The 24,332-nt window shown below is 45.0% G+C and overlaps 1 protein-coding gene and 1 long non-coding RNA gene across 6 annotated transcripts in view; one reads left to right on the forward strand and one right to left on the reverse strand.

Moving 5' to 3' along the window:
• Window positions 1-1,252: 1,252 nt before the first annotated feature.
• ZNF683 (zinc finger protein 683) lies at window positions 1,253-23,889 on the forward strand. 3 transcript variants are annotated; one of them, XM_081920616.1, is made up of 8 exons: window positions 1,253-1,531; window positions 7,657-7,678; window positions 12,439-12,637; window positions 17,066-17,185; window positions 17,662-17,914; window positions 18,706-19,664; window positions 21,267-21,395; window positions 23,155-23,889. In XM_081920616.1, the coding sequence occupies exons 3-8, from the start codon at window positions 12,479-12,481 to the stop codon at window positions 23,665-23,667; spliced, it is 2,133 nt and encodes a 710-aa protein (XP_081776742.1). In that variant the 5' UTR covers window positions 1,253-1,531; window positions 7,657-7,678; window positions 12,439-12,478; the 3' UTR covers window positions 23,668-23,889. The 3 variants fall into 3 exon arrangements, with proteins under 3 accessions (XP_081776742.1, XP_081776744.1, XP_081776743.1); XM_081920618.1 differs by lacking the exon at window positions 1,253-1,531 and having other exon boundaries at window positions 7,109-7,678; XM_081920617.1 differs by lacking the exons at window positions 1,253-1,531; window positions 7,657-7,678 and adding an exon at window positions 9,094-9,581.
• LOC309375367 overlaps window positions 2,239-24,332 on the reverse strand; it is a 33,018-nt gene continuing 10,924 nt past the window's right edge. For all 3 annotated transcript variants that reach the window (XR_014170862.1, XR_014170863.1, XR_014170864.1), the window contains 3 exons: window positions 10,902-10,977; window positions 3,197-3,259; window positions 2,239-2,604 (listed from right to left, as the gene is read on the reverse strand). This is a non-coding gene — a long non-coding RNA (uncharacterized lncRNA). The remainder of the gene's footprint in view (window positions 2,605-3,196; window positions 3,260-10,901; window positions 10,978-24,332) is intronic.

Consider the following 24,332-nt stretch of genomic DNA (forward strand, 5'->3'; position numbering starts at 1 on the left):
AACCAGGCTGAATGTTCATTGAACAGGTTGTCTGGAAGCGACCTAATGGTGCAACAGAGTTCCGTGGGAATTACTCCGAGTTAAGTGTGTGTGGCATTTGTTGCCCACATCACATTTCACAAAAGTAGAGGAGATTCAAGGGTGAGAAAGGAAGCTTGCATGCCCTATAATGCAGATGGGGCTGTGCACGTCCCTCTTTGGACCTACAATAACCCAAGTCTTTATTTCCAGCCATTGAATAAGACGTTGAAGGTGTGAAAGTGGGATTGCCTGGCATTCGGATCTCCCCCACCCACCTCTCTCTCACTTTTAGATTACTTTCTCCCATCCCCTCTCCCTCTTTCCACAAAAGCTCCCTGATCCTATAACCTTGATGCAAGATTTATGCAAGCAAATCAGGATGAATTCTTAATAAACAGGTTGTCTGGAGGAGTCAAAGAGGGAGCCTGGTAGATCTCCACTGAGAGGGCATTCCATATTTAGGCACCACCACCAAGCAGGACCTGTCTCTCTTATTCACCTAACCACACAGATTTAGAGCAGATGGCCTTCAGTGTGACCTGAAGAGACAGGCAAATACACACAGGAGTAGACAGATGAATTAGAATTTCTCCCATGCTGCTCCTGATGATCTTGGCTGCTCCATTCAAAGTGAACATAACAATATGGCTGGGGTGGCAGCCTTTGGAAGTCTTGGATCTCCAACAAATATCCAGAGACCATCCCTGGAGTCCGCTCTGTGTCTCAGGGTAAATTCTACCTGCCACCAAAATGTGACTACCTCATTTTGTGTCCACAAGCAGCAATCCCGTGCCCATCAAACCCAAATTGAGGATTAACCCAAGACTTAGTTTGCCCCTGGCAAAGTTTAACCAAAGCTCTGTAAGTGACCAAGAGTACATTGGGTTCTTTAACAGGTTGACTTGTGATACAATTACACACATTGGAAGTGTAAAGATGTGGAACACCACGGTGCTTGCTGCTAGTGAGATGCCCAGGGACAGTGGGCAGCTTTTTGTGTTTGTTTTAAGGGGAGCGGAACTGGTCTTTTGCATTTTATTATCAGGGCAGGGTCCAAACCAGCCCCTGGAAGCTGTTTTCTGCCCAGGTGCTGAACTGAAGCATAGGATGCAAATGTGAAGAAGAAAAGAGTGCCCCCAAGTATGGAAGAATGTCTTTGGACCAGTGAGTCATCAGGGGCAGCTGTGTCTCATCTGAGTGTCTGTGTCATACAGTTCATCTGGGTGTCTGTGTCATACAGGGTAGCTTCCAACCTATCTTGAACCCTGGCACCTCTCTTCTTAGAAACTAAGCACCTTAGAGAATATTCTCTTCTTCCTCCTCCTCCTTGTGGTATAGTGGCTTTGACTTTCCTCTCAGCATATAGCAAGAGCCGAAGAATTAAGGACACTTCCTGTTGCTTCAGCTGAATCATTCATAACGTGCCCAAAAGGAGATCAGAGTGGATTCCCTTTCATTCTCACAACTGGTTCTTGGCTTGAGAGATAAAGAAGCAGCAATCCAAACCCAGGTAGGCAATCTTTGGTCCTCCTGCCTGCTCCCTGGAAGCAAAGGGCTTTTCCATTCTGGTGCCTACCTCACTCTTTCGGTGGGTCGTTTTGCAACATTCCTTTGCTCTCCCTTTATATCCAGGTATCCCATTAGAAATAGCCATATTTTATATTCTTAGCAATAGGAAGTTTGGATTTCTGAATGACACAAGCCAAGGGGCTGTAACAGCTGTGATACAAGGGTACTTTGGCAAGGTATCATTTGGCAAAGGTATCATAGGCACACTTTGCCATTTGTTTCGGCAGAATTTGAAGAGTCGTGGGGGCCTTGTAGGTGGCAATTTATTGCAGACCTGGTGCTGTGCACACATGCATGTTGTGCGCAGTGATCACAATGATATCCTCTTCAAAATTCTGCCCTGCATTATTTTCCCATTTGACGATTTCCATGGAAAATCCTAAAACATTGCCACAAAAACCTTGCATGCACGAGCAGTTAGGAATGAGGGAGAAGGTCACATCATTTTGCATTTAAAAGTGAACCTGCCTAATTTGTGCTTTCAGAAACAGTATGCAACCCGTAACACAGCTGTGCTTCAAAACCCGCACGTCTGCAAATTTTGCAATGCAGTTCTCTTGCCAAGTAAAGTGTACAAAAATGTATGCACAACAAAAATAAAATTATAAAATGCATTGTATTAGGGGGGAAAGCCTTGTGAAAATGCGTACATTAGTCAAAATTGCATATGGAAATAAGTTTATTAGGAGAAATTTGTACAAAAATCCTGGTGAAACTTCATGAAGGTTTTTTGTCTTGTTTTTTTTTTAATGCAAATTGTTGTGAAAATGTGGAGAACTGCATTTAAGATCGGAAAAATGAGAAACTCAGAGAATTAGAACTGATATCTTTGTCCACCAGTATCCTATGATCAATATCCAGTCTACAATAAACTGCCATGTGGAAGCACCTCAGATGTTATGGTGTGTCCTCAAGAGTTGCTGAGACTTTTTGTTGTCCCCAAATATATAGGTGTCTTCTCCAAACAGTAGTGCCATGGGTAACTGAAATTGTTCAAACACCCCAATTGCAAAACTGAAAAGAAAGGAAATAGAAACAATTTTAAAAAGAGAAAAACTGCATGTAGCAATAGAAAAATGTGGAACTGCAGGCCAGGAGCAAGGTGGGAGGGGAGGTAAAGGAGATGGAAATAAAATGGGTGGGATAGTTCATTTGTTTTAATTGCTCAGAAATAGATTGCCAACTGTTTCCCTGTGGCTTTATTAACAGCTTGATCTGCAGACAATATTTTAAAAATAATGGGCTGTAGGCAACCAATTTCTACTCAGAGTAGACCTTTTAAAATTATTGGACCGAAGTTAGTCATGTCCATTAATTTCAGTGGGTTTATTCTGAGTAAGATCCACTTTGGACATAACTCTTTTGTTTTGTAAATAAATACCAATCCATGGCAGTTAAGAATACACATATTAAAGCAAGCATGGCAATAAAAAAATAAGTAAATAAGGAACAAAGGGTGATTCCAAAGGGCAATTTATGGTGGACCGAGAGCTGAGCTAGAAGGACCAATGTCCTGACTCTGTATAAGGCATATTCCTGGGTTCCTAGAACAAGGCTGGATGACTTAAAAAGACACTCAAAACTTTAAAAAAGTGATAACAATCACCTGTGAAGACATGTTGGGAAATGATGGTACCTCGCAATGGTGTAGTACTGGGGAAATTTCTTGCTGTTGGGAGAGGGACACATTGTCACAGGAGAAAGCTCTGAACATCAAACAAAGACATATGAATAGAACAGAATGCACAACTTTTGCACGGAATGGAATGCAGCAAATCAGGCAAAAAATGGCCAGTATTGCACACATAGCCCTTTCCATTCCACACTCTCTGAAGGCATAACATACACTTCAAGGCTGCGTATATACACCATACATTTAAAGTGCACCCCCATCTTTAACAATCCTGGGAGCTGCATCTTACTTCCCACTGTGTCACAATTCTCAGCACCTTTAACAAACTACAGTTCCCAGGATTATTGGGGTTGGGGTTGCTTTAATTTTTTTAATCCGTAACTGTTGGGGAGAATGGCAATTTGTGCAAAAGGCTTCACCTTGCAAAATATTCTTTGTCACAATAAGCCCTCAGCAAAGGCAAGTGAAAATCACAGTTTTTATAGAATGAGAGAGGCGAAGGAGCAAGCATCTGGGAGTAAGCCCCACTAAACTAAGTGGGACTTACTTCTGAGTAGAAAGGTATAAGAGTGTAGTATAAGAGGCAGGGGCTTATCTAGAGCCCCCAATGGAACAGCTGAAGTAGAATTTGAACCCAGTGCTGACTGATCCACACAACACTATTATCAACTGGTCCAGCAACATTTGGAGGGGTGCAAGTCACCCATCCCTGACCTAAAAGCATTCCCAGTACTCTTCCCCCGCCCCCCAATTTCCCTAACAGAAATTGTTCCCTACATCCTCAAAGTTGCTATTAGTTCCTGGTGTGAGGAGAACACAAGTAGCCAGAGAAATAAAGCAAACTAAACACAAATATATAATGCAGAAAATATAGTTTTCTTAATGCTTTAATTGTTGGTGGGAATGCAGTATGGAATTTATCTGCTGACATAAAAGAGTGTAAGTTCCCTCTTACCTTTACAGTATATCGTTAGACTTTTTGAGAAATGTAGTATCTGTAGAATTTCCTTTGGGATTAGTTTTGAATATATTGACATGCTAAAATTGAAACAGCACTTACAAATATGAGACATCAAACCTTGTGAGATGTGGCTACCTGTATCTTTTCCTAGCAGAGAGAGAAGCAGTTGGGGAGGAGTTTTAGTGGAAAAATCCCCAGAGAGGAAAGATCAGGAAGCAGTAGGCCCACCCCAAAGCATTTGCAGGGACAAACAGGGTTGAAAGGATCACATATTACCACCCCAATACCATCGTAAGCACAAATTGTCATGATTGCACAATAAAAAGGACATCTGACGTGGGAGCTATCTTGTTCTGTAAATATTATGGAGGTTCTAGGAATCTATAATGATCACACGGGTAATGATATTTCTGAAACTAGGAAGAAAATCTACCTCAACTACTGATATAAAATAATTCATTTGCTATACCATAAACATAATAGATAGGAAAAAATCTCTCCCCCATCTCTGCTCCGTTACAATTAGTCTTAAACCACCTTCCAGGAAAACGCGGATGGAATTCACTCAGTTCACACTGTAGAATTTACACAGAAGTAGACCCACAACATAGTTCTCTTAATTTATTGTTTCCTGCACCGTTTTCCTCAATTCCCCCAAACTGCAGCCACTTACCACTTAGATTTTTGATTCGGTAAATGAAAAATACAGTGGGGAGGGGATAAATCTATTGATTTTTGCAGCTGGAGTGTTTTCTTGTCCCAGCCAGTTTTAGCCCCTCTAGGTGGAAAAATGCCCCATGTGGTTTTTCAAACAAATACCAACCCAGGGAAGTAGGCAAGTGTCCTTTTACTGACACAGCACAATGCACGTTGCTTTGTTTGGGGTCATCTTGCCACCCCAAGACATTTGAATTGGTATGGAGTAGACCTTTTCCGGGTTGTATGGGGCCTTTTACAGGCTGGCCCAAAGGAGGTGGTAAAACCAATGGTGGCTCACTGTGACTTGTTTGCAAAGCATTCTGAGGACAAAATTGCTCACATCCACCAAGACATTGATTCTGCTGTTATAGCAGATGAATCTCATGGGGTGTTCAGCGCACAGTCTAGTCCTGTTGTGTTGGATGAGCTCAAGGATATGGACATGATCGGTCAGGGCAACCACTTGCACTCTAGACCCTTGCCCCTCTTGGCTGATAAAAACCAGCAGGGAGGGAGCAGCTGGCTTGGCCAGGGAGGTGATCAATGCCTCTTTGTGGGAGGGGGTGGTCCCCATCTGTTTGAAGGAGGCAGTGGTAAAACCACTCCTTAAGAAACCTTCTCTGCATTCAGAAAACCTAACTAACTACCGGCCAGTGGCTAATCTCCCTTTCCTAAGCAAGGTTCTAGAGCGAATGGTCACAGACCAGGTCCAGGCACTTTTGGAAGGAACTGATTTTCTGGATCCATTTCAATCAGGATTTAGGCCTGGTTTTGGCAAAAAAAAAAGAAATGCTTTGGTCAACCTGTATGATGACCTCTGTCAAGAGAGAGACAAGGGAAACATGTCCCTGTTAATTCTCCCCGACCTCTCAGCAGCTTTCAATACCATTGACCATGGTATCCTTTGGGAGCGACTGTCCAAACTAGGGGTGGGTGGCATCACTTTGTGGTGGTTCCAGTCCTACTTGGATGGCTGTTTCCAGACGGTGTTGCATGGGGAATGCTTTTCAACCCTATGGAACCTTCAATGTGGGGTTCCACAGGACTCAATCCTATTCCCTATGTTGTTTAACATCTACATGAAACTGCTGGCTGGGGTTATCCAGAGGTTTGGAGTACATTGTCAGCAGTATGCTGATGACAGTCAGCTCTATTTCTCCTTTACATCTGCAGTTGAGGCAGTGGAAGTGCTGGACCAGTGTCTTGCCTCAGTAATGGACTGGATGAGAGACAACAAACTGAAACCCAATCCAGATAAGACTGAGGCACTGTTAGTGGCTGATTCTCTAGATTGGATGGATGCTCTTGATGGGGTTACACATCCTCTGAAGGAAGGAGGAGGTTCGTAGCTTGGGGGTACTCCTGGATCCTTTGCTGTCGCTTGTGGTTCAGGTGGCCTCAGTGGCCCGGAGTGCCTTCCATCAGCTTTGGTTGGTGGCCCAGCTACACCCCTATCTGGACAGGGATAGTCTAACTACTGTCTATGCTCTAGTAACCTGAAGGTTAGATTACTGCAATGTGTTATACGTAGGGCTATCTCTGAAGATGGTTCAGAAACTTCAGCTAGGGCAGAATTCAGTGGCCAGGTTGCTCACTGGATCAAGACAGTTTGAGCATATTACCCCAATCCTGGTCCGACTGCACTGGCTACCAGTTAGTTTCCGGGCCCAATTCAAAGTGCTGGTTTTGACCTATAAAGTCTTAAATGGCTCAGAACTGCAATATCTCAAGGGCTGCCTCTTTCCATATGAACCTACCCAGACCGTGAGATCATCTTCTGAGACCCTCCTTCGTGTGCCTCCAGCTCGAGAGGTCTGGAGGGTGGCAACACGAGAAGGGGCCTTCTCTGCAGTGGCTCCCTGTCTGTGGAATGCTTTCCCCAGGGAAGTTTGCCTGGTGCCATCATCATACACCTTTAGGAGCCAGGCAAAAGGGTTCCTTCTTAACCAGGCCTTTGGTTGATTTGATGGGCATCCTATGCCCTTTTAAAATGTGGGTTTGGGGGGGTTATTGGGTTGGTATTTTTATTTTGATTATGTATTTTGTGATTTTATATTTTGGGTTTATTCTGTGAAGCACCCCGAGACCTCCAGGTATAGGGCAGTTTCTCTCCGTTTCCCTTTTTTTTTTCAATCTTAAATTCATTTCTGCAGCAATTTGCAAGAATGGGTTTTTTTAAGAAGAAAAAAACATCAGGAACATCTATCAGCATTTTATTGTTGATTTCTTTTTTTAAAAACCACATTTTTGTATGCAGTCTTGACTAATACACACATTCTGGCAAGCAATTTCCCCTATTATAATGCAGCTTTGTATGTTATTTCCACACATATATGCATTTTTATGTACAATTTCCCCCAGTTATATGGATTGTTGCACACATTGATTGGTTGGAGAACTGCACCACAAGATTTGGAAAACAAAGAATTTCATTGGATAGCGGTTCTTTGGCTCGTGTACTTGTTTGAGAATGCAAATTAGGTAGTTTCTCATTAAAATGCAAACAAAGTAACATTTCTGCCCCATCCCTAATAGTATGCAAAGCTAGTCAAGTTAATTTGGCACCTCAGACAGGAAATCTCACAAAATAATAATTGTAATAATAGTCCATCAAACAGATAACAATTTGCTGCCCCTTTATAGCACCCACAAATCAGTTGCCTGAGAGGGCTGCCTCACTCTGTTTAACAGTAGGCCTAAAATGACTGAGACCATGTATGTGAGATGATTTTGAATGTTTGAAGTCTGCTAAACAGTATTATTTTTATTCTAGGAACATTTGAGGCACTGTCCTGGTGAGTAGTTACTTTCTCTGTTAAGCTTTTCCTCAACACTTCGCTGAACACTGCCCAGAAGCCTGCAAGCTACTGTCACACTTTCCTCCACCTCGTACCACCACTCCGCCGCCCCAATCTTTTACTGGAAATGTTACATATTTATTTAGTCCTCATCATGCTTTCTGTTGAATGCAAACCTTGCTGCTGCTGCTTTGCCATTTTCAACGAAAGTGCTGGAGGGTTGGCTGACTCCTGAGTAGTAAAAAAGAAACTACCTCAGACCTCTTAGCTGACACCACAGATGGGGAGTGGGAAATGATGAGGACTCTCTTTTGTTGTTGTATAACATTTAGGCCTCAGAGTTTGTAGATGTTCTTTGCTGTGGGGTTCTCTAACAATTCCCACATCAAAAGAGCAATTCCTTCGAGGGCAGTTATACCGTTCTGTCTCTTTCTCAGCACCCACAGAGAGACCAGTGATTTCTAGGTACTTCTGCACCAGGAATTAAACATATTGGTTATAGCAGGCATAGGCAAACTTGGCCCTCCAGATGTTTTGAGACTGCAATTCCCATCATCCCTGACCACTGGTCCTGTTAGCTAGGGATGGTGGGAGTTGTAGTCCCAAAACATCTGGAGAGCAAAGTTTGCCTATGCCTGGGTTATAGCATCAAGCTAGGACAAGGGAGACCTGGGTGCGGATCTCTACCTAACCACAGAGCCTACCAGGTGGATCTTGGGCCAGTCACTCTTGCCACACCCTCAGCATACATTTAAATCAAATTTTAAAGCACACAGCTTCCTCCAAAACAATCCTGGGGACTGTAGTTTACCCCTCACAGAGCTACAATTCCCAGCACCCTTAACAAACAGCAGTACCCAAGGTTCTCTGGGGGACACTGCCTGCCTGAAAATGTTTGAACCTATCTCTCAACCCCAAGTGCCAGCAAATGTATACTAATCTTAATAATATAATGATGATGATGTTGGCCTGTGGGCACATTTGGAATTTCAAGTGGGCACTTTTCTCCCGCCTCCCTCAGATCAGTTTCCCACTCCACCCCAAACAGAGAGACAGAAAGAGAGAAAAGACCTGCCTAAAAACTTCACTCTCCCAAGGGATCTGGGTAAAAGTTGGATCCAGTAATCTGAGTTTTGAAAAGCACCTACCACTCATAGAGGAAATGGGAAACAGTGCATTCCAAGCAGTATCATGCCACTTTGAACAGTCACTGCTTCCCTTATATAATCCTGGGAAGTCTAGTTTGTTAAAGCTGCTGAGAGTTGTTTTGTTGTTGTTTAGTCGTTTAGTCATGTCCGAGTTGTTAGGAGGCCTCTATTCTCATCACAGAGCTACAATTCTCAGTGATTTAACAATCAATTCCTCCTCCTGCGGATCTCTAAAAATGCTAAGCATATTTACTACTGTTAGAAAATATAGCCATGACCAGTAGCTCCGAGCAAGCTTTGGTTGGTCAGGAAGCTTTAATTTCATCTTGATTTTCATTCAAACTGAAAACGTTTCAGTCTTGGATGAGTTGGCTGATGGGCAATGCTAATTTCCACCAAGTGGGTCAGACAAAACCTCAAGAGGCCACCTCCTGGTTCATGCCGGGGTCAGGGCATCCCTCCTGCTGAGGCTGCTGCCGTTAACATTATCTTAGCCTTCTAAGTAGAGGGGCTACCAAATCCTCCATCTGGACCCGCTTTTTCTGCTGGGCGAAACAGGAACCATCTCCAGCTAATCCCCTGTAATCCCCTGCCACGTGATATCCTTGCAAAGTGCGCTTGCAAAAACATACTGTCAGAATCATCTGCTGGTGGTGGTCCTGGGAAGTGATGGGAATGGAATGGTGAGAGAAGGAGGCCAGGCAGGGCCACCATGGACTCCCTGCAGCCACACCAGAAAAAGGCAATTCCAAGTAAGTGCACATTTTTCATCTCTGTCTTGGGAGGCAGGAGGTGTGCATGTTTAGCAATCTGCGCACTCCCACTGTAAATGAGGACCAAAGCAGCCCAGTGGACAACACTTTGCCTCCTCTTTCATGGAACAGCAGAGCTGATATGCCAGCTTAGCTTGTAACTCACACTGTCCTGGGGCAAACAGCAGTCTCTCTGCCTCAGTCCTCCAATCTGTGAAATGGGAATTCTTAGATGGCCTGCCCCTCTCACAGAGCTTTTGTCAGAATGGATGAGATGCAGCTACACTCTGCTTCCTAGTAATAGTAGGGCTATAAGAAATGGAAGTCCTTGTGTAAGAAATGAACTGAAAACAAAATCCAGTTTTGTAGTAAATGAACTGGTTAACAAATTTTTGTTGTTGTACTATGGGGAAAACTGCTACTTTTATCACTAGGGAACTGCAAGCATGCCTCTAATCACATGCTAGATGTAAACTAGACATAAGGTTAAGATTGCCAAGTGACAAAAAAAAAAAAAAATGGCATGGACTGCTCCTGTTCCTTTAAAAGTAACCCTGAGGAGGAAAAATCAGCAAGATAAGCTTTTCAGGGCATGGCGATAAATATAACCACCTGCTAATAGCAGTAGACCAATTTGTTAGAGGCGTAGGAATAGGAGTTGGTTAAAAAAAAGTTACTAGAGGTAAACAAAAAAACATTCTTGCAGAAGGGTATAATTGTAGTCTGTCTCTAGGATAGGATAAGATTCCCACCTATTTTCTGTTACTGGTTTATGAATTGAAACAGTGTTTATCAAACTGCGGATCATCGGTGGGCCTGGGCCTCAGCACTGGAGCCCGTCCAGTGGTTTGTCACTCAGCCACCCTGCCCCAAATTACACCAGCAGCAAGAGCTCCCCACATGTGTAGTAGGAGTGGGAACTGGGTGTTGTACACACTGTACCTTTAAACAAAGCCAGCCCCAGACACTTTGGCACCTGAGGTGGACCCTAAAATGGCACAGTGTCCTCCACTGTACAGTACCTGAAATCAGCAGGCGTGTGCTGAGCAGGCTGTGGAGCACCCAAAACTCTGTCCCTTTCAGCACCTCATTGCTAGAGTCCACAGACACCAGCATCTGCCACCTGAGGCAGCTACCTTGCTCTGCCTAAATGATAGGGCCGGCCCAGCCCTAGTTTCCAATACTGCTCATGCAACCGGTCCAAAATCATGAATGAGAGCAAGATTTGATTAGATAAAGCAGCACTGTCACCGAGTTCTTAGGTTGCATTTATCACAACAGTACAGAAATGCACCTGCAGTTAGGATGGACACAACTTACCTGTTCATATGCTCTTCCTATGTAAACACGGGGGATCAGTAGCTTAGCGCCACTTGGACAGATATACCTTCAGAACCTGCAAAAGGCAGAGCAAGCAACAGATATCCATTTGTGAAGGTGGGTCACTCCCAGCCGACCTGCTGACTTAGGAAATTCATCCTGATTTTGCTTGCACAGAGGAAGAGTTTGGATTTGATATCCCGCTTTATCACTACCCAAAGGAGTCTCAAAGCGGCTAACATTCTCCTTTCCCTTGCTCCCTCAAAACAAACACTCTGTGGGGTGAGTGGGGCTGACAGACTTCAGAGAAGTGTGACTAGCCCAAGGTCACCCAGCAGCTGCATGTGGAGGAGCAGAGACGTGAACTCGGTTCACCAGATTATCAGTCTACCGCTCTTAACCACTACAGCACACTGGTGTAGGGTTGCAGGGAGAATAGACAATGCTGGCCACTTATTTAGCATTTGTTCCGACTTGTTCACGATGTGACATCAAGCAAATGTTACCCCACACTTTCCAGTGCATTTACTCATCACTTTTCTGGTCATGAAAAGCTCCAATTGGAAGTCGGGGTGGGTGGGAAGAGCAGGTTTATCGCACAAGAGCACCAAAGCAACTTTAATTGCACTACCTGAATTTGCTGGTGTGTGACTGAATCCCACCAGAAAACAGAGACAGCCTGGAAGTGCCCAGAGACAATAAATATGAACAAACTGTTTTCCGCTTCTCTTGTTCCCTTTATTTCTACCTCTGAAATTCCAAATTAGCTATAAAAATATGCATTGATGTTATTTTCATTTCCTATGGGCTTTTATTTTATTTTTTTACTTAAAAAACACTTTAAGTAACAAATAATTTGAGAAAGGGGTGAGATATTAGTGGGCAGCAGTGCTTCCCCCCCAAAAAAAATGTTTAGGGGGACTCTCATTTTCCTACTCATATTGAACTACTGCCCCTCAATGAGGCCAAACTTAGATTCAGAAAATGTTTAGGGATATGCATACCCTTGCTTCACCCCAGAAGAAAAAGCACTGGCGGGCAGAATGTGCAGAAGCATAGTTAGGGATTGGCGAAACTGCCCTCCCCAGGGTGCAAGCCCAGGGGGAGCCACAAAAATCACCTCTCAGGCATTGGAGTCCTCCCGACACCAGCAGCGACCTTGCCAGCACCTGCTTTGCCTGAATAGGGAATCTGCTAGGATTTCCAGCTGCTGCTGCTGCTGCTGATGATGATGATGATGATGATGATGGAAAGGGGTCTTTGGAGCATCTTCCAGGCAGAGAGCAGCATGGGTGTCCCCATCTAGCCCCAAGGAGGCTCGTTCCTCCTGTTCAGACAACCTCGCCTGTTTCTCAGATTCTTTTTGGGGGGCAGGAGTTTCTCCAGTACAGCTTCTTGCCAAGGGTACAAGGGACCCTAGGTATGCCTCCAGGAATAAGTGATTCCAGGAATTGTCACAGATCCCCCTGGTACCTAGACTTAGCTATGTATCCTTGTGAAACCAACAAACAAATAAAATCCTTCACTCTTGTGCCAGGTTCTGTTCCCCATCCCGTGGCTGGATTGAGAGGAGAAGGATGAAGGAAGAGACCAGCATTCCATGGAGAGAGGAGGGTTTTGAGGATCAATGTACCTACATTGTGAAGGACCAGCTGTACGAACCATACACCAACCTTCCGCGAGCACAAGCCTCTTTGCCCCGGAACCTGGCCTTCCAGCGCAACAGCAACAATGAGGTAATGCCGGTGGCCAGCCCAGCTGGGCGGACCTTTCCTTGTATGGTCTCCCGGACTGATTTGCACCCCTTCCTCTGTCCGCACACCCCAAGCGACACGGGATGGGGACGGAATTCGATTCAGTTCGCAAAACTACCTAATTCCAAAACAATCTGCAAACTGAAATACAGCCATCCTTTGCAATGCACACTTTTTCAAACTGTGCAAGGGCAGTTCTCCTGCCAAATAATATATGCAAAAATGCAAATACCAGAGTAGGGGTTCCCAAACTGTGTTCCATGGATGACTGCTTCATTCAGGTAGTTCCATGGCATCTTTGTAAAAATACAATGAGAAATCATACAGCACCCCTACAATTGCTACAACAGGCAGAAAGATCATTACGTGGCCTGCCTAGACCCTCAGGGATTTTCAGATTGTCTGTGGGGTAGGGGAGATAGAAGTATAGGAACCAGTGTACAAAGTAAAAATGCTAATTAGTGAAAACAACATCCAAAAATGCATTATATTAAGGGAGCTTGTTTTGCAAAAATGTGTGTATTGTGTAAAATTGCATATAAAATGCATATAATAGGGGAAACTCGCAAAAAAAATGCTGATGAATTTTCACAATAACTTTTATAAATACACACACACACACCACAAACTGATGTGGAAATTTGGAGAACTGAACTTATACAAATGAGCAACTGAGAGAAATCATAACTGACATATTCACCCATCCTTGCAAGAGACAAAGCAATCCCTCCTCATTCTCTTCCAGCTACATCCCGGCCTCCCTCCCTCCCTCCCGCCCACCCACCTGGCCAGCTTCGGTCTGACCATCCTCTGTGACCTGGTCTGCACCACTGCCAGCCTCTACCATTTCCCCAGCCCCAGCCCTGAATGGGTACAGACTGTGGCAGGTCTTCACAGGACTGGCAGAAGAACCGTGTCTGAAAATCCCTTCGCCTAGGTTTCCGAATCTTTAGCAGGTGCTCCTTGCACAGTTGTCATCTTTTTCTGACTATGACTGCTGGAAAGGAAAGAGGGCTCCAAGCATTGTGGAATTGACTGTAGGCATATGAGATGCAGAGTTAACAGCCTCTCTGCACACCCAGCTTCCTCTCGCCAAAGTATGTGAGAGGGGAAGGGTGGTGTAGTATTTAAGGAGGGGTCACAAGTGGGTTCCTCACCCGCAGCTTGAGCCCAGCTTTGCATGCTAGCAGCATATCAGGCAGTGTGAGTCTCACTTCAGTCTGCATGCTCCAGGCAAGCTACCCCTTCAGGAGAGCCAGAGCTCAGTAGCAGAGCAAGTGCGTTGCATGCAGAAGGTCCCAGGTCCACTCCCTGACATCTCCTGGTTGGCTGGCATCCGCCTCTCTCAGGAGACAATGGAGGAATGTGCCTTTGAACCTGAAGAGTCCCAGTATGCACAGGTTCCCCTGCAACAAGCACCAGCTGGGCCGAGTCAGGGGCCTGAGCCTGCTCTGGCTCCAGATGCGGGGATTACCTCGTTGTCTTCAGCTGGGCCATCACAGCTGCTCCACTACCAGTTTGGTCAGGGGAGGCTGAGGCGGTCCCTGGGTCTAGTAACCCACCAACGTCTCCCGAGCTGCAGAGACTAAGGTCTGAGAGGAGAGACATGAGTACTCGCAGGAGGAGTGCTCGCCTTCTGGCAAAACACGGAGCTGAGTCATGGGGGATCAGGACCAGCCACTATCCCGACAAAGATAAAAGCCTGTTGAACCCCGCCCCAGGTTGTGGGAGCAACATTGCTGTATGCTAGATCCTGCCCGAGATCCTGTACCTGTCCTTGCCTGGTTTCCTGCCTTGTGTCCTGCCTCGGCCCTGTCGGACTGACTCCCAGCAGAATCTTTGGATTCTGGACCGGTCCTAGGCTGCATTTCATGGGTTACCCCCGGGCCCAGCACACCTTTTTCTTTCTTTCATATTACCACACTTTTCCATTTACACCTTACCTGTTAATCACCTGACATTGCAATGATCTTGGGTGACCCATTTTCCCCTGCCCACATGGTTTGAAATCCAACCACACAGGCCAAGACACAGCACAGCTTGTCATTGGTGCTTGCAATAACCTATATTCTTGCAAGCACTGGTAATTATGAAGGTGATGATTTTATTGCTATGCTTTCAAATGCACTGGGTTGGGGTTTTGTTTTTTTTGCAAGCACTATCAGATTTATATGCCTGTGTTTTCCTCCATATTAGAAGGAGCGTCAAACAGTTTTTAAATGGTTGCAAAGGTGTTCTGGGGATTGGGGAGAGGTGTGCTGGTGACCACACAGGACACTGGCCAACTGGCCTCCTCCAAAGCCTGCTTTTCCTGATCCATGCATGCCAACAATTTGTCAAATGGGGTTTTCATAAATCACCCCCCACAATTCCCCACTGTATTTGTGGATACAGTAGACTGCTTCTTTTTACTGAAGGCTGTGAGGGCTCCTCAGAGCTCTGCAGATATTACACCTGTCTTGAACCTGAATTCAGGTGCCCAGACAGGAAGGCATGGAAATCTTTCTCAGGATTTTGTCTTGCTTTCCCTGCATACTTGCTGCTCTTTGTGATGCTGCGGTTTGCTGATTTAAAAAAACAACTACTCACGAGATCAGCCTTGGCCAACCAGCACATGCTGTCTAGAGTTGATGGGAGTTGTAGTCCAAAACATTTAGAGGGCACCCTGTCAGCGAAGGGCAAAAGGAAACAGGGAGCCCTCCCTGTCCCCACCCCTGCCAAGGCTTGTAGTTTCCCGCTTGTGGTTCTTAAAACTGACCAACCCCAACCGCATTGTCTCCAAACACAGAGAAAAGGCATTTGGCTATGTTCATAACCTTAAGAAGCCACTAGGGGGAAGCAGAAGCTTGAGAAAAAAGAGGGCAGGTTTTATATTGGTTAAGCAATCTATACATAGGATAATACATGGATTTTTAGAATCCATACACGGTGCAAATTTCTTTTTTGAAGTGGCTTAACTGGCAGTCCCTCTTCGCAGGGAATCGTAGCTCTGGAAAGGAATAGGAATTTCCTAACATCTCTAAGCACCCTTAAGAGACTACAGTTCCCAAGAGCTTGGTTTTTTTGAGAAGCCATTACTGTTAAAAGTTGTATGGTACTGCTTTAAATATACAGTGCAGATAGGACCTATAGCATAGATGTGCTGTGGAAAGGAAGTGGGATTAGAAGTAGGCATCCAGAACAAAACCCTACATTACAATGAGTCGGCTTATTGTCAATGCTGATTGGCAGTGGATATCTGTAGTTTCAACACAAGGGTCTTTTCCCAGCTCTACCTAGGGTTTGAAACTGGGGCTTTCTGCACGCAGAGCAGGGGTGCTTTACCACTTAGCCATGACCCCTCCAACAGCTTTGCTTCTTCTGTCTCGGTCAGGTCAGGAAGGTTGCCGAAAAGAGAGCCAGCATGGTGCAATGGTTACAGTGATGGCACAGGACCTGGGAGACCAGTACAATCAATTGTACAAGGGAACTTTCAAACTGCTAGATTGGCAGGAACTGAGACAAAGCAATGGGAGCTCACCCCAAGAGGCTCAGTGGTTTAGACCACAGTGCCACCCATGTCCCATGCAGAGTAGATACTTGCATCCCAGTGCAAGTAGATAAATAGGTACCACTGTGGTGGGAAGTCATGCTGGCCACATGACTTGGAAAGCTGTCTGTGGACAAACAGCGGCTCCCTTGGCCTGAAAGTGAGATGAACGCTGCAACCCCAGAGTCGCCTTTGACTGGACTTAACAGTCCAGGGGTCCTTTACCTTTACCTTTCTTACAAGGGAACTCTTCTTCCACCATGCAGAGGTGTTAATAGATTTAGGTTTCTGGAGCATTACATTACAAGTCTAAAATATTATAAACAAAAAAAAAATTCCTTCCAGTAGCACCTTAAAGACCAACTAAGTTAGTTCTTGATATGAGCTTTCGTGTGCATGCACACTTCTTCAGATACACTCAAACAGAAGTTTCCAGACCCTTCTATATAGTGAGAAGGTGGGGAGGGGTATTACTCAGAAGGGTGGTGGGAATGGGTGATTGGCAGATAGCCATTCCCACCACCCTTCTGAGTAATACCCCTCCCCACCTTCTCACTATATAGAAGGGTCTGGAAACTTCTGTTTCAGTGTATCTGAAGAAGTGTGCATGCACACGAAAGCTCATACCAAGAACTAACTTAGTTGGTCTTTAAGGTGCTACTGGAAGGATTTTTTTTTGTTTTGACTATGGCAGACCAACACGGCTACCTATCTGTAACTAAAATATTATGTTCCTGGTTTCTCTTTGTGTGCTCATGTGCATGAGTCTCTCCTGCCATAAAATATGTGTTTATAAAATCAGCCAAATATTAGCAGGTACAAATGAAGGACATGAAGACTCAGGCCTAACTTGAACTGACATAGTTTTGGTGCTTCTGTAGGTAATAGCTGTGATCAGCAGAGAGTATATCCCGCAAGGAACACGCTTTGGGCCGCTGGTTGGGAAGATCTACACCCGAGAGAATATCCCCAAAAACATGGATCAGAAGCACTACTGGAGGGTGAGTAACAGCTGCAAAAGACACAATGGCCCCTTTTGGCCAGATAAAATCTACAATGTATTTTTTAAAGTTATTTGTTTGTCTGTTTGCTACGTATCTGGAAACTTTAGATATTGTAACCCAATTTTGATCAAGGAGCAGCCCCTTTCTGTACTTGGATGGGCAACACTTTGGTTAGGAAGAAGCAAAACATCACAAAATGGGGAGTAAGCTTCTGAGTTCTCTTCATTAAGCTGCTTGGTGAAAAGCAGGGGTGTGGGGAGAAAGAGAAAAGCTGGCTTAATGTTTAAGCCACAGAAGTTTGCTTTTAATCAGTCGCAAGATGGAGTCTAGGAGGAGACGGCAGCCTTAAATGGATGAGGCTCAAGGAAGTATTAAGACTGTTGAGAGAGAGGAACACAGAATAATTGGTCCCCCGTTAAAATATATGTATGCCAGCAATTACCCAGATCTTCTTTCTCTTTCCCCTCCTCCAGGTTCTCTCTGCCAAAGGAGAGCTCTACCATATCCTTGACGTGAATGACCCCAACTGCAGTAACTGGATGTGCTATGTGAATCCGGCTCCCACCCACCCAGCCCAGAACTTAATGGCTTGTCAGTGCAACCTGGAGATCTATTTCTATACCATAACACCCATCTTGGCTGGAGCTGAACTTTTGGTTTGGTACATGCATGGCGTACCTAGAGAATTCCAAAGCTTGCTCTCAGGGGAGCTGGCAACTAAACCAGGTGAGGGCACTGTAGGTGGTGAACACCACACTTGTCAATAGTTTGAAGAGCAACAATTCAGGCAAGGGCCATTTTGTTCCAGGACCAGCAGCATAAACACATAAATCTCCTCCTACACCCCATCACCCAGTTACATATGCTGAGATGGAAAAAGTTCATTTTTGAGAAACAGACTCGGATATAGCGAGAAAATCAATTTTATGTGCATTTTTGATTTGCAGTTCTCAGTATGTCAGCTGAAATGTAGTTTTCCTTCTCTGTGCACTTCTCTGAATTTTGTAATTTACTTTTCACCAGCCAAGTGATGTGTAGAAAAGTGCATATACTAGGGTAAAGTGTGCATTAAAAATACATATGTTAGGGAAAATAACATGCAAAATGCATTCTATTAGGATAAATTGCTTTGCAAAAATGTGTGCCTTTGGAAAAATTGCAAACAAAAATGTCTGAGGAACTGGAACCAAAATGCTAATGGATTTTCAAAAGGACTTTTTATATTGCAATCTGATGTGGCAATGTGAAGCACTGGATTTAAGATTGGGGAAACTATTAATCCATCTTTACTCAGAACTAGTTTGTCTCATAGAATCTGAAAAGAGTTTTTAAAAATATATATTTGACATTCTTAATTTCTTTCCTTTTTTAAAAAAAGAGGTGATGATTGTGGAAGATATATTTAAAATTTGTCAGATTTTTTTGGTTACTGTTGTATTTCATTTCTCTAAGTAAAAATTAATGCGTTTCAAGATAAAGAGCAACAATTAAAAGTAGATTTGCTTCTTACTTTGCAGAGTATCTAATCTCAAGGGATTCCCTGGTGCAGCCCTTCCCTGAGAAAGTCAGTAGACCACCACAGAATGCCTCCAAAGATGACCAAAAATGCACAGCTATTTACACAAAGATAGACAAGGATGAGGAAGAGATCATTGATGTTGAAGAGCTAGAACAAGACATGCCGCCAAGGAAGACAGCAGAAAACCAAAAAGTGGATTCAAAGGCACAGACCCCTGGGAGCATGCAAGAACAGGCCACAAAGCTTAACTTTCCCCACAATGCATCCAAGGAAGAAGTTGCTTCTGAGAAGCCTGGTCTTCCAAGCCAAAGAGACATGGGCCCAGAGAGACAGTATGGCCCCAGTTGCTACCCATACAACGCAACTACCTCGCTCTGGAAGGAAATTCCGCTCCATCTCAGTAACCCGTCTTCCTCCTGCTCAGAGTGCCAGCCAAGGAGCAACCTACCCCAGGCTTATCACTATGCCTGCAACACCTCAGATGCCCACCACCCCACATCTCTACTGGCCCCTCAGACCTTCTCATTTCCATCTGAATTGCCTCTAACAGGTCCTAGAGAAATCACATCCCTAAAGTTGTCTTCCCTGGGGAAAAGGGGACCTCCCTCTCTGGGGATGTCTCAAGCTGTCTTCCCTCCCATCTTGCCACATGGAAAACAAGTGGACCAGAAACCACCAAATCGTTTCTCTTCTCTCCACACCAGAATCTTCTCATTTCTGGACTCTGACCAAGGGCACCCTGCCATTTCCAGTGGCTCCGTAGTTCAGCAGCTGAAAGCTCCCTCCCAACTTGCCTGCCAGGATGAGACCATCAACCTCAGTACGCCAAAGACCAACCCACCAGATTTCCAGGAAAGCAGCAAGTCTGCAACGTACCCTCTGGGGAAGAAGAATGGCAAAATCAAATACGAGTGCCATATCTGCTCCAAGAGCTTTGGGCAGCTTTCTAATCTCAAGGTACATCTGGACATCCAGTTGAGAACAAATTCCTACCAATTATCCTCCCCATCCAGAATTGTCTAATCCTCTCTCCACACCCTACATGATGGCCTAGATCTGTTTCCTGAAGGTCTGGGCATGGTGACTAAATAGCATTTGCAAACAGCTGGCAAGTACCAGTTTGTACCCAGCTGCACACCCGCCCTAGACACTTGCTCAACCCACGTGCAGTTGCAGTCTAGGTGTCTGTACCTGTGTTAACACCGGGCTTTACATTGTGACACTGTGTTTGACTATGGCTGCAGAATTTTATTTTGGGGTCAGAATTATGAGATGGGGTTGCAGACATAGCCCAGTAATATGCTAGGGGTGTGGGAGGGTGGGTGGGTGGGTGTAGTAAGGGTTCACTCAGGTGTGTGCTCAGTATACCCAGTGCCAGATTTATGTATAAGTTAAACAAGCTATAGCTTAGGGCCCCACTCTCTTGGGGACCCCCCAAAAAATTAAAGGGAAAAAACCTGGATGTACATTTCCAAACTATAAGATAAAAAACAAATAAAATTATGTTCAAATGGCTTTAGATACATATTAGGTCCATTTAATTGCCATATAGCATATATTCAACACAAAAAACAGTGGCAATTTGTTGTTGACAAAGGACAGCTGGACATATAAGGTAAAGGTAAAGGTACCCCTGCCCGTACGGGCCAGTCTTGACAGACTCTGGGGTTGTGCGCCCATCTCACTTAAGAGGCCAGGGGCCAGCGCTGTCCGGAGACACTTCCGGGTCACATGGCCAGCGTGACATCGCTGCTCTGGCGAGCCAGAGCCGCACACGGAAACGCCGTTTACCTTCCCGCTGGTAAGCGGTCCCTATTTATCTACTTGCACCCGGAGGTGCTTTCGAACTGCTAGGTTGGCAGGCGCTGGGACCGAGCAGCGGGAGCGCACCCCGCCGCAGGGATTCGAACCGTCGACCTTTCGATCGGCAAGTCCTAGGCGCTGAGGCTTTAACCCACAGCGCCACCTGCGTCCCGGACATATAAAGGGCCCCATTAACTTCAGTAGCTTAGGGCCTCATCAAACTTAAATCTGGCCCTGAGTATACCTTACTGAATTTCACATTGTGACTACCCTTAGATTCTCTGTTAGTGGAGACCAGCTTGGTAGATGGGTTTTGGCTGAAAAAAGGAAGGGAACTTCAAAATGGTGCGGAATAATAGCATTTTTCTTTATTTGCACTCCTTCATGAAGCACTGGGAGTGGCATACCCTTCATTGCAGATGGAGATTCTTTGTCTTCAAGTTTGCTCTTCTTTTGAGGGAAGACACAAAACTCAGTCGCAGGGGATCCGCCCTGTTTGTGCAAGATCCCAGGTTCAAATCCGAGGCATTGCTAGGTAGGGCTGGGAATGTTCCCTGCCTAAAGCCTTGGCCAGCCACTGCCTGTCAGCTAGATGTGCCACTGGTCCAATTCAGTATTAAAGCAGCTTCTTCTGTTCCAAACCACAGCTGAATGCTTTTGTTCCCTTCTCTATGTCTCTCTTTCTTAAAGACACCCTTTTAGGCACCCCTTTTTCCATCCCTTCCAAGCTCACGCTGAACTGTCCTCCTCCTACAGGTCCACCTGAGAGTGCACAGTGGCGAGAAGCCTTTTCAGTGTCAGGTCTGTAAAAAACGTTTCACCCAGCTGGCTCACCTGCAGAAACACCATCTGGTGCACACAGGCGAGAAGCCACACAAGTGCCTGGTAGGTGGCACTTTTCTTTCCTCATTAAAAGGCCAGGTGAAGTGGGGGGTGGGAAAAGGAGACCATTGGAGATGGCCCCTTGGAGATATATATGTATGGAAAAGTTATAGCATTTGGGGCTTGGGGGGGGGAATGGTCTTTAAGGAGGAAAGTGATAGTGATATAAAATTATACATGGAGTGGAGAGGGAGAAGTTGTTTCTCCTTCTCCCAATAGTCAATATGAATATGTCCAAACCATAAGGCTGGAAATATGGAGCGGGAAGCTGTTCTCTGGTCCCTCAATACTGGAAACACAGTTGGTAGATTCTAGGGCCAGGGCCTGGGATAGTGTCTGTCAGGCTGGTTCACTTTCACACAGGCCATCAAATCATACTTAATTTTATCATTAGCTTATTAGGCATATTAATATTTCAATATCTAAGTGTAAGAAATGCATGCCAAATCTTTCTTCACATTTCAGACCTCCTTAATTCTTTTCTCATATGTGACTGTTGTATTTGTGTGTTGCATTTTAATTTGATTTACTGTATCCATGGCTTTTTTTTAAGCTCTATATTTGTACACGGCTTTGGTTGTATTACAGTGCAGCAGGAAATAAAAGTCTCAGCAGGCAATAGAAACCTACAAATTATCATGCAATTCACCAGTGATTCATTGGGGCCACACTGAATTTGTAAGCAATTAGGCCTAGAAACCAAAAGGAGAAAGCTTCTAATTAAAGTCATGTGGGTCTTATTTCTTCGTATGACCACAAGGAAAGGCACTGCTGAATTACACTATACTCAGAGCTTGGAAACTTTAAAAAGAAACTAGTTCAAAATCAACATGTCCAAAAGAGAACATCCATGAACATCCCTTTACAAAACAAACCAGTTCAATTCAAGTCAAGTTGATCCAAATAATCCTTTCTCATTCTTCCTCTGCATTCAGAATGTTATAAGTCACTGCATTGAAGTATAAAATACAGTGGTACCTCTGGTTAAGAAATTAATTCGTTCTGGAGGTCCATTCTTAACCTGAAACTGTTCTTAACATGAGGTACCACTTTAGCTAATGGGGCCTCTTGCTGCTGCCACACTGCTGCCACGCGATTTTTGTTTTCATCCTGAAGTAAAGTTCTTAACCTGAGGAACTACTTTCGGGTTAGCGGAGTCTGTAACCTGAAGCATCTGTAACCTGAAGCGTTTGTACCACTGTATGCTTAAGAAGACTAAGGGAACATCAAAATATACATAAGTAGAATGTAGGTGGTTTAATCTCCTTTTCCCGATGATTATGATCTTTAAGTTTAAAGGCCCAAAGAGTCTAACGAGAGAGAGCGGAAAACCACATGTAAGAGAATAAACTTGAAGATGAATTAGAAATCATTCATAGTTCTAGCTGAAACTGAAATTCAGTTCACCTGGCATGTGGGCAGTACTTTCAGGTATAGTTCAGAGATTTCTGAACTACCGGTAATTCCGTGAGCATAATTAAACCAAACTAGTTCATTCTGAGCCCTGACTCTATTAAGCGCTATGAGGAAATTATCGTTTTTAATTCCACTTCCAGCTGATTGGTTGAAAGCAGCACCTCAGTGATGCTAAAGAGCTCCTAGCAGGCTGATCTTCTGAAGTTTGACAAGTAAAGGAGCAAGCTCAAGGCTTAATACGAACCGCATCGTTCTGGAAAATAAGCACAGATGAGCCAGTCTAGGGCTTTCTCCTTCCCATAGTGCACCAGTGCCTGGGCTAACAAGAAACCAATCTCTCCCCTAGGTCTGCCCCAAACGCTTCAGCAGTACCAGCAACCTCAAAACCCATCTCCGCCTGCACTCTGGGATCAAGGCTTATGCATGCTGCCTATGCCACAGCCGTTTCACCCAGCACATCCACCTCAAACTCCACCAGCGCCTTCACGATCGCCAGCGCCTACACCACTGCTCCCGCTGCCACAAGACCTACATCCATTGGGTTAGCCTGGAGGTGCACCGGCGGGGGTATTGCCCACTTAACCCGTGTGCCAACTGCTCGCCTGCCCAGCTCTGCCATTTCAATGACATGATTGACCGCTTTGACTTCAGCCCGCATGCCGACCAGCTGGAGGAGGGAGAGCCTGATCCTGTCAGGGCTGCTGTGCTAGTGGAGGCCATCATCCTGAGGGAAATGGTGGCAGCTGGTCAGCACAACGCCCTCTGCTCACCAAGCCCCCACAGGCAGTTTGCGTTCTTCCCAGCGATGAACTACACCCTTTGTTTTAAGAGAGAGTCCTTGCCGAAACAACCAGCCTAAATGTTGGGCTCATGGCTGCCCCGCTAGTCGTGAGTAAGAGGCAGGATGGAAGCCTGCTGACTGCGTACACGCCATATACAGTGGTACCTCGGGTTACGAACTTAATTCGTTCCAGAGGTCCGTTCTTATCCTGAGGCGTGCTTTTGCTAATGGGGTCTCCTGCTGCACGCACACATCCCGGGACAAAGTTCGCAACCATCAGCACCTGATATTTTTCGCTCTATAAAAATATACCATATTTTTCGCTCTATAAAACACACCAGACCACAAGACGCACCTAGTTTTTGGAGGAGGAAAACAAGAAAAAAAAGATTCTGAATCTCAGAAGCCAGAACAGCAAGAGGGATCGCAGCGAAAGCAGCGATCCCTCTTGCTGTTCTGGCTTCTGTGATAGCTGTGCAGCCTGCATTCGCTCCATAAGACGCACACACATTTCCCCTTACTTTTTAGGAGGGAAAAAGTGAGTCTTATAGAGCAAAAAAAACGGTACTTCCAGGTTAGCGGAGCTCGTAACCCGAAACGTTCGCAAGGAGGACGGTTCGTAACCAGAGGTATTACTGTACGTATTTAACACACATTTAAAGCACATGACTTGACTTCCCCCAAAGAATTCTGGGAATTGTAGTTTGTTTGTTTTTGTTTGTTTGTTTTTAAAGGGCACTGGG

This window comes from Podarcis melisellensis, assembly GCF_964234715.1.
Source record: "Podarcis melisellensis genome assembly, chromosome: 8".
NCBI classification, from domain to species: Eukaryota; Metazoa; Chordata; class Lepidosauria; order Squamata; family Lacertidae; genus Podarcis; species Podarcis melisellensis.

Excerpts from the sequence above, each read along its gene's own strand:
- ZNF683 (XM_081920616.1), top strand. The coding sequence starts at position 12,479 with ATGAAGGAAGAGACCAGCATTCCATGGAGAGAGGAGGGTTTTGAGGAT. Across the intron at positions 12,638-17,065 it reads AGCGCAACAGCAACAATGAG|GTAATAGCTGTGATCAGCAG; the intron begins GTAATGCCGGTG and ends GTGCTTCTGTAG. Across the intron at positions 19,665-21,266 it reads GGCAGCTTTCTAATCTCAAG|GTCCACCTGAGAGTGCACAG; the intron begins GTACATCTGGAC and ends CTCCTCCTACAG.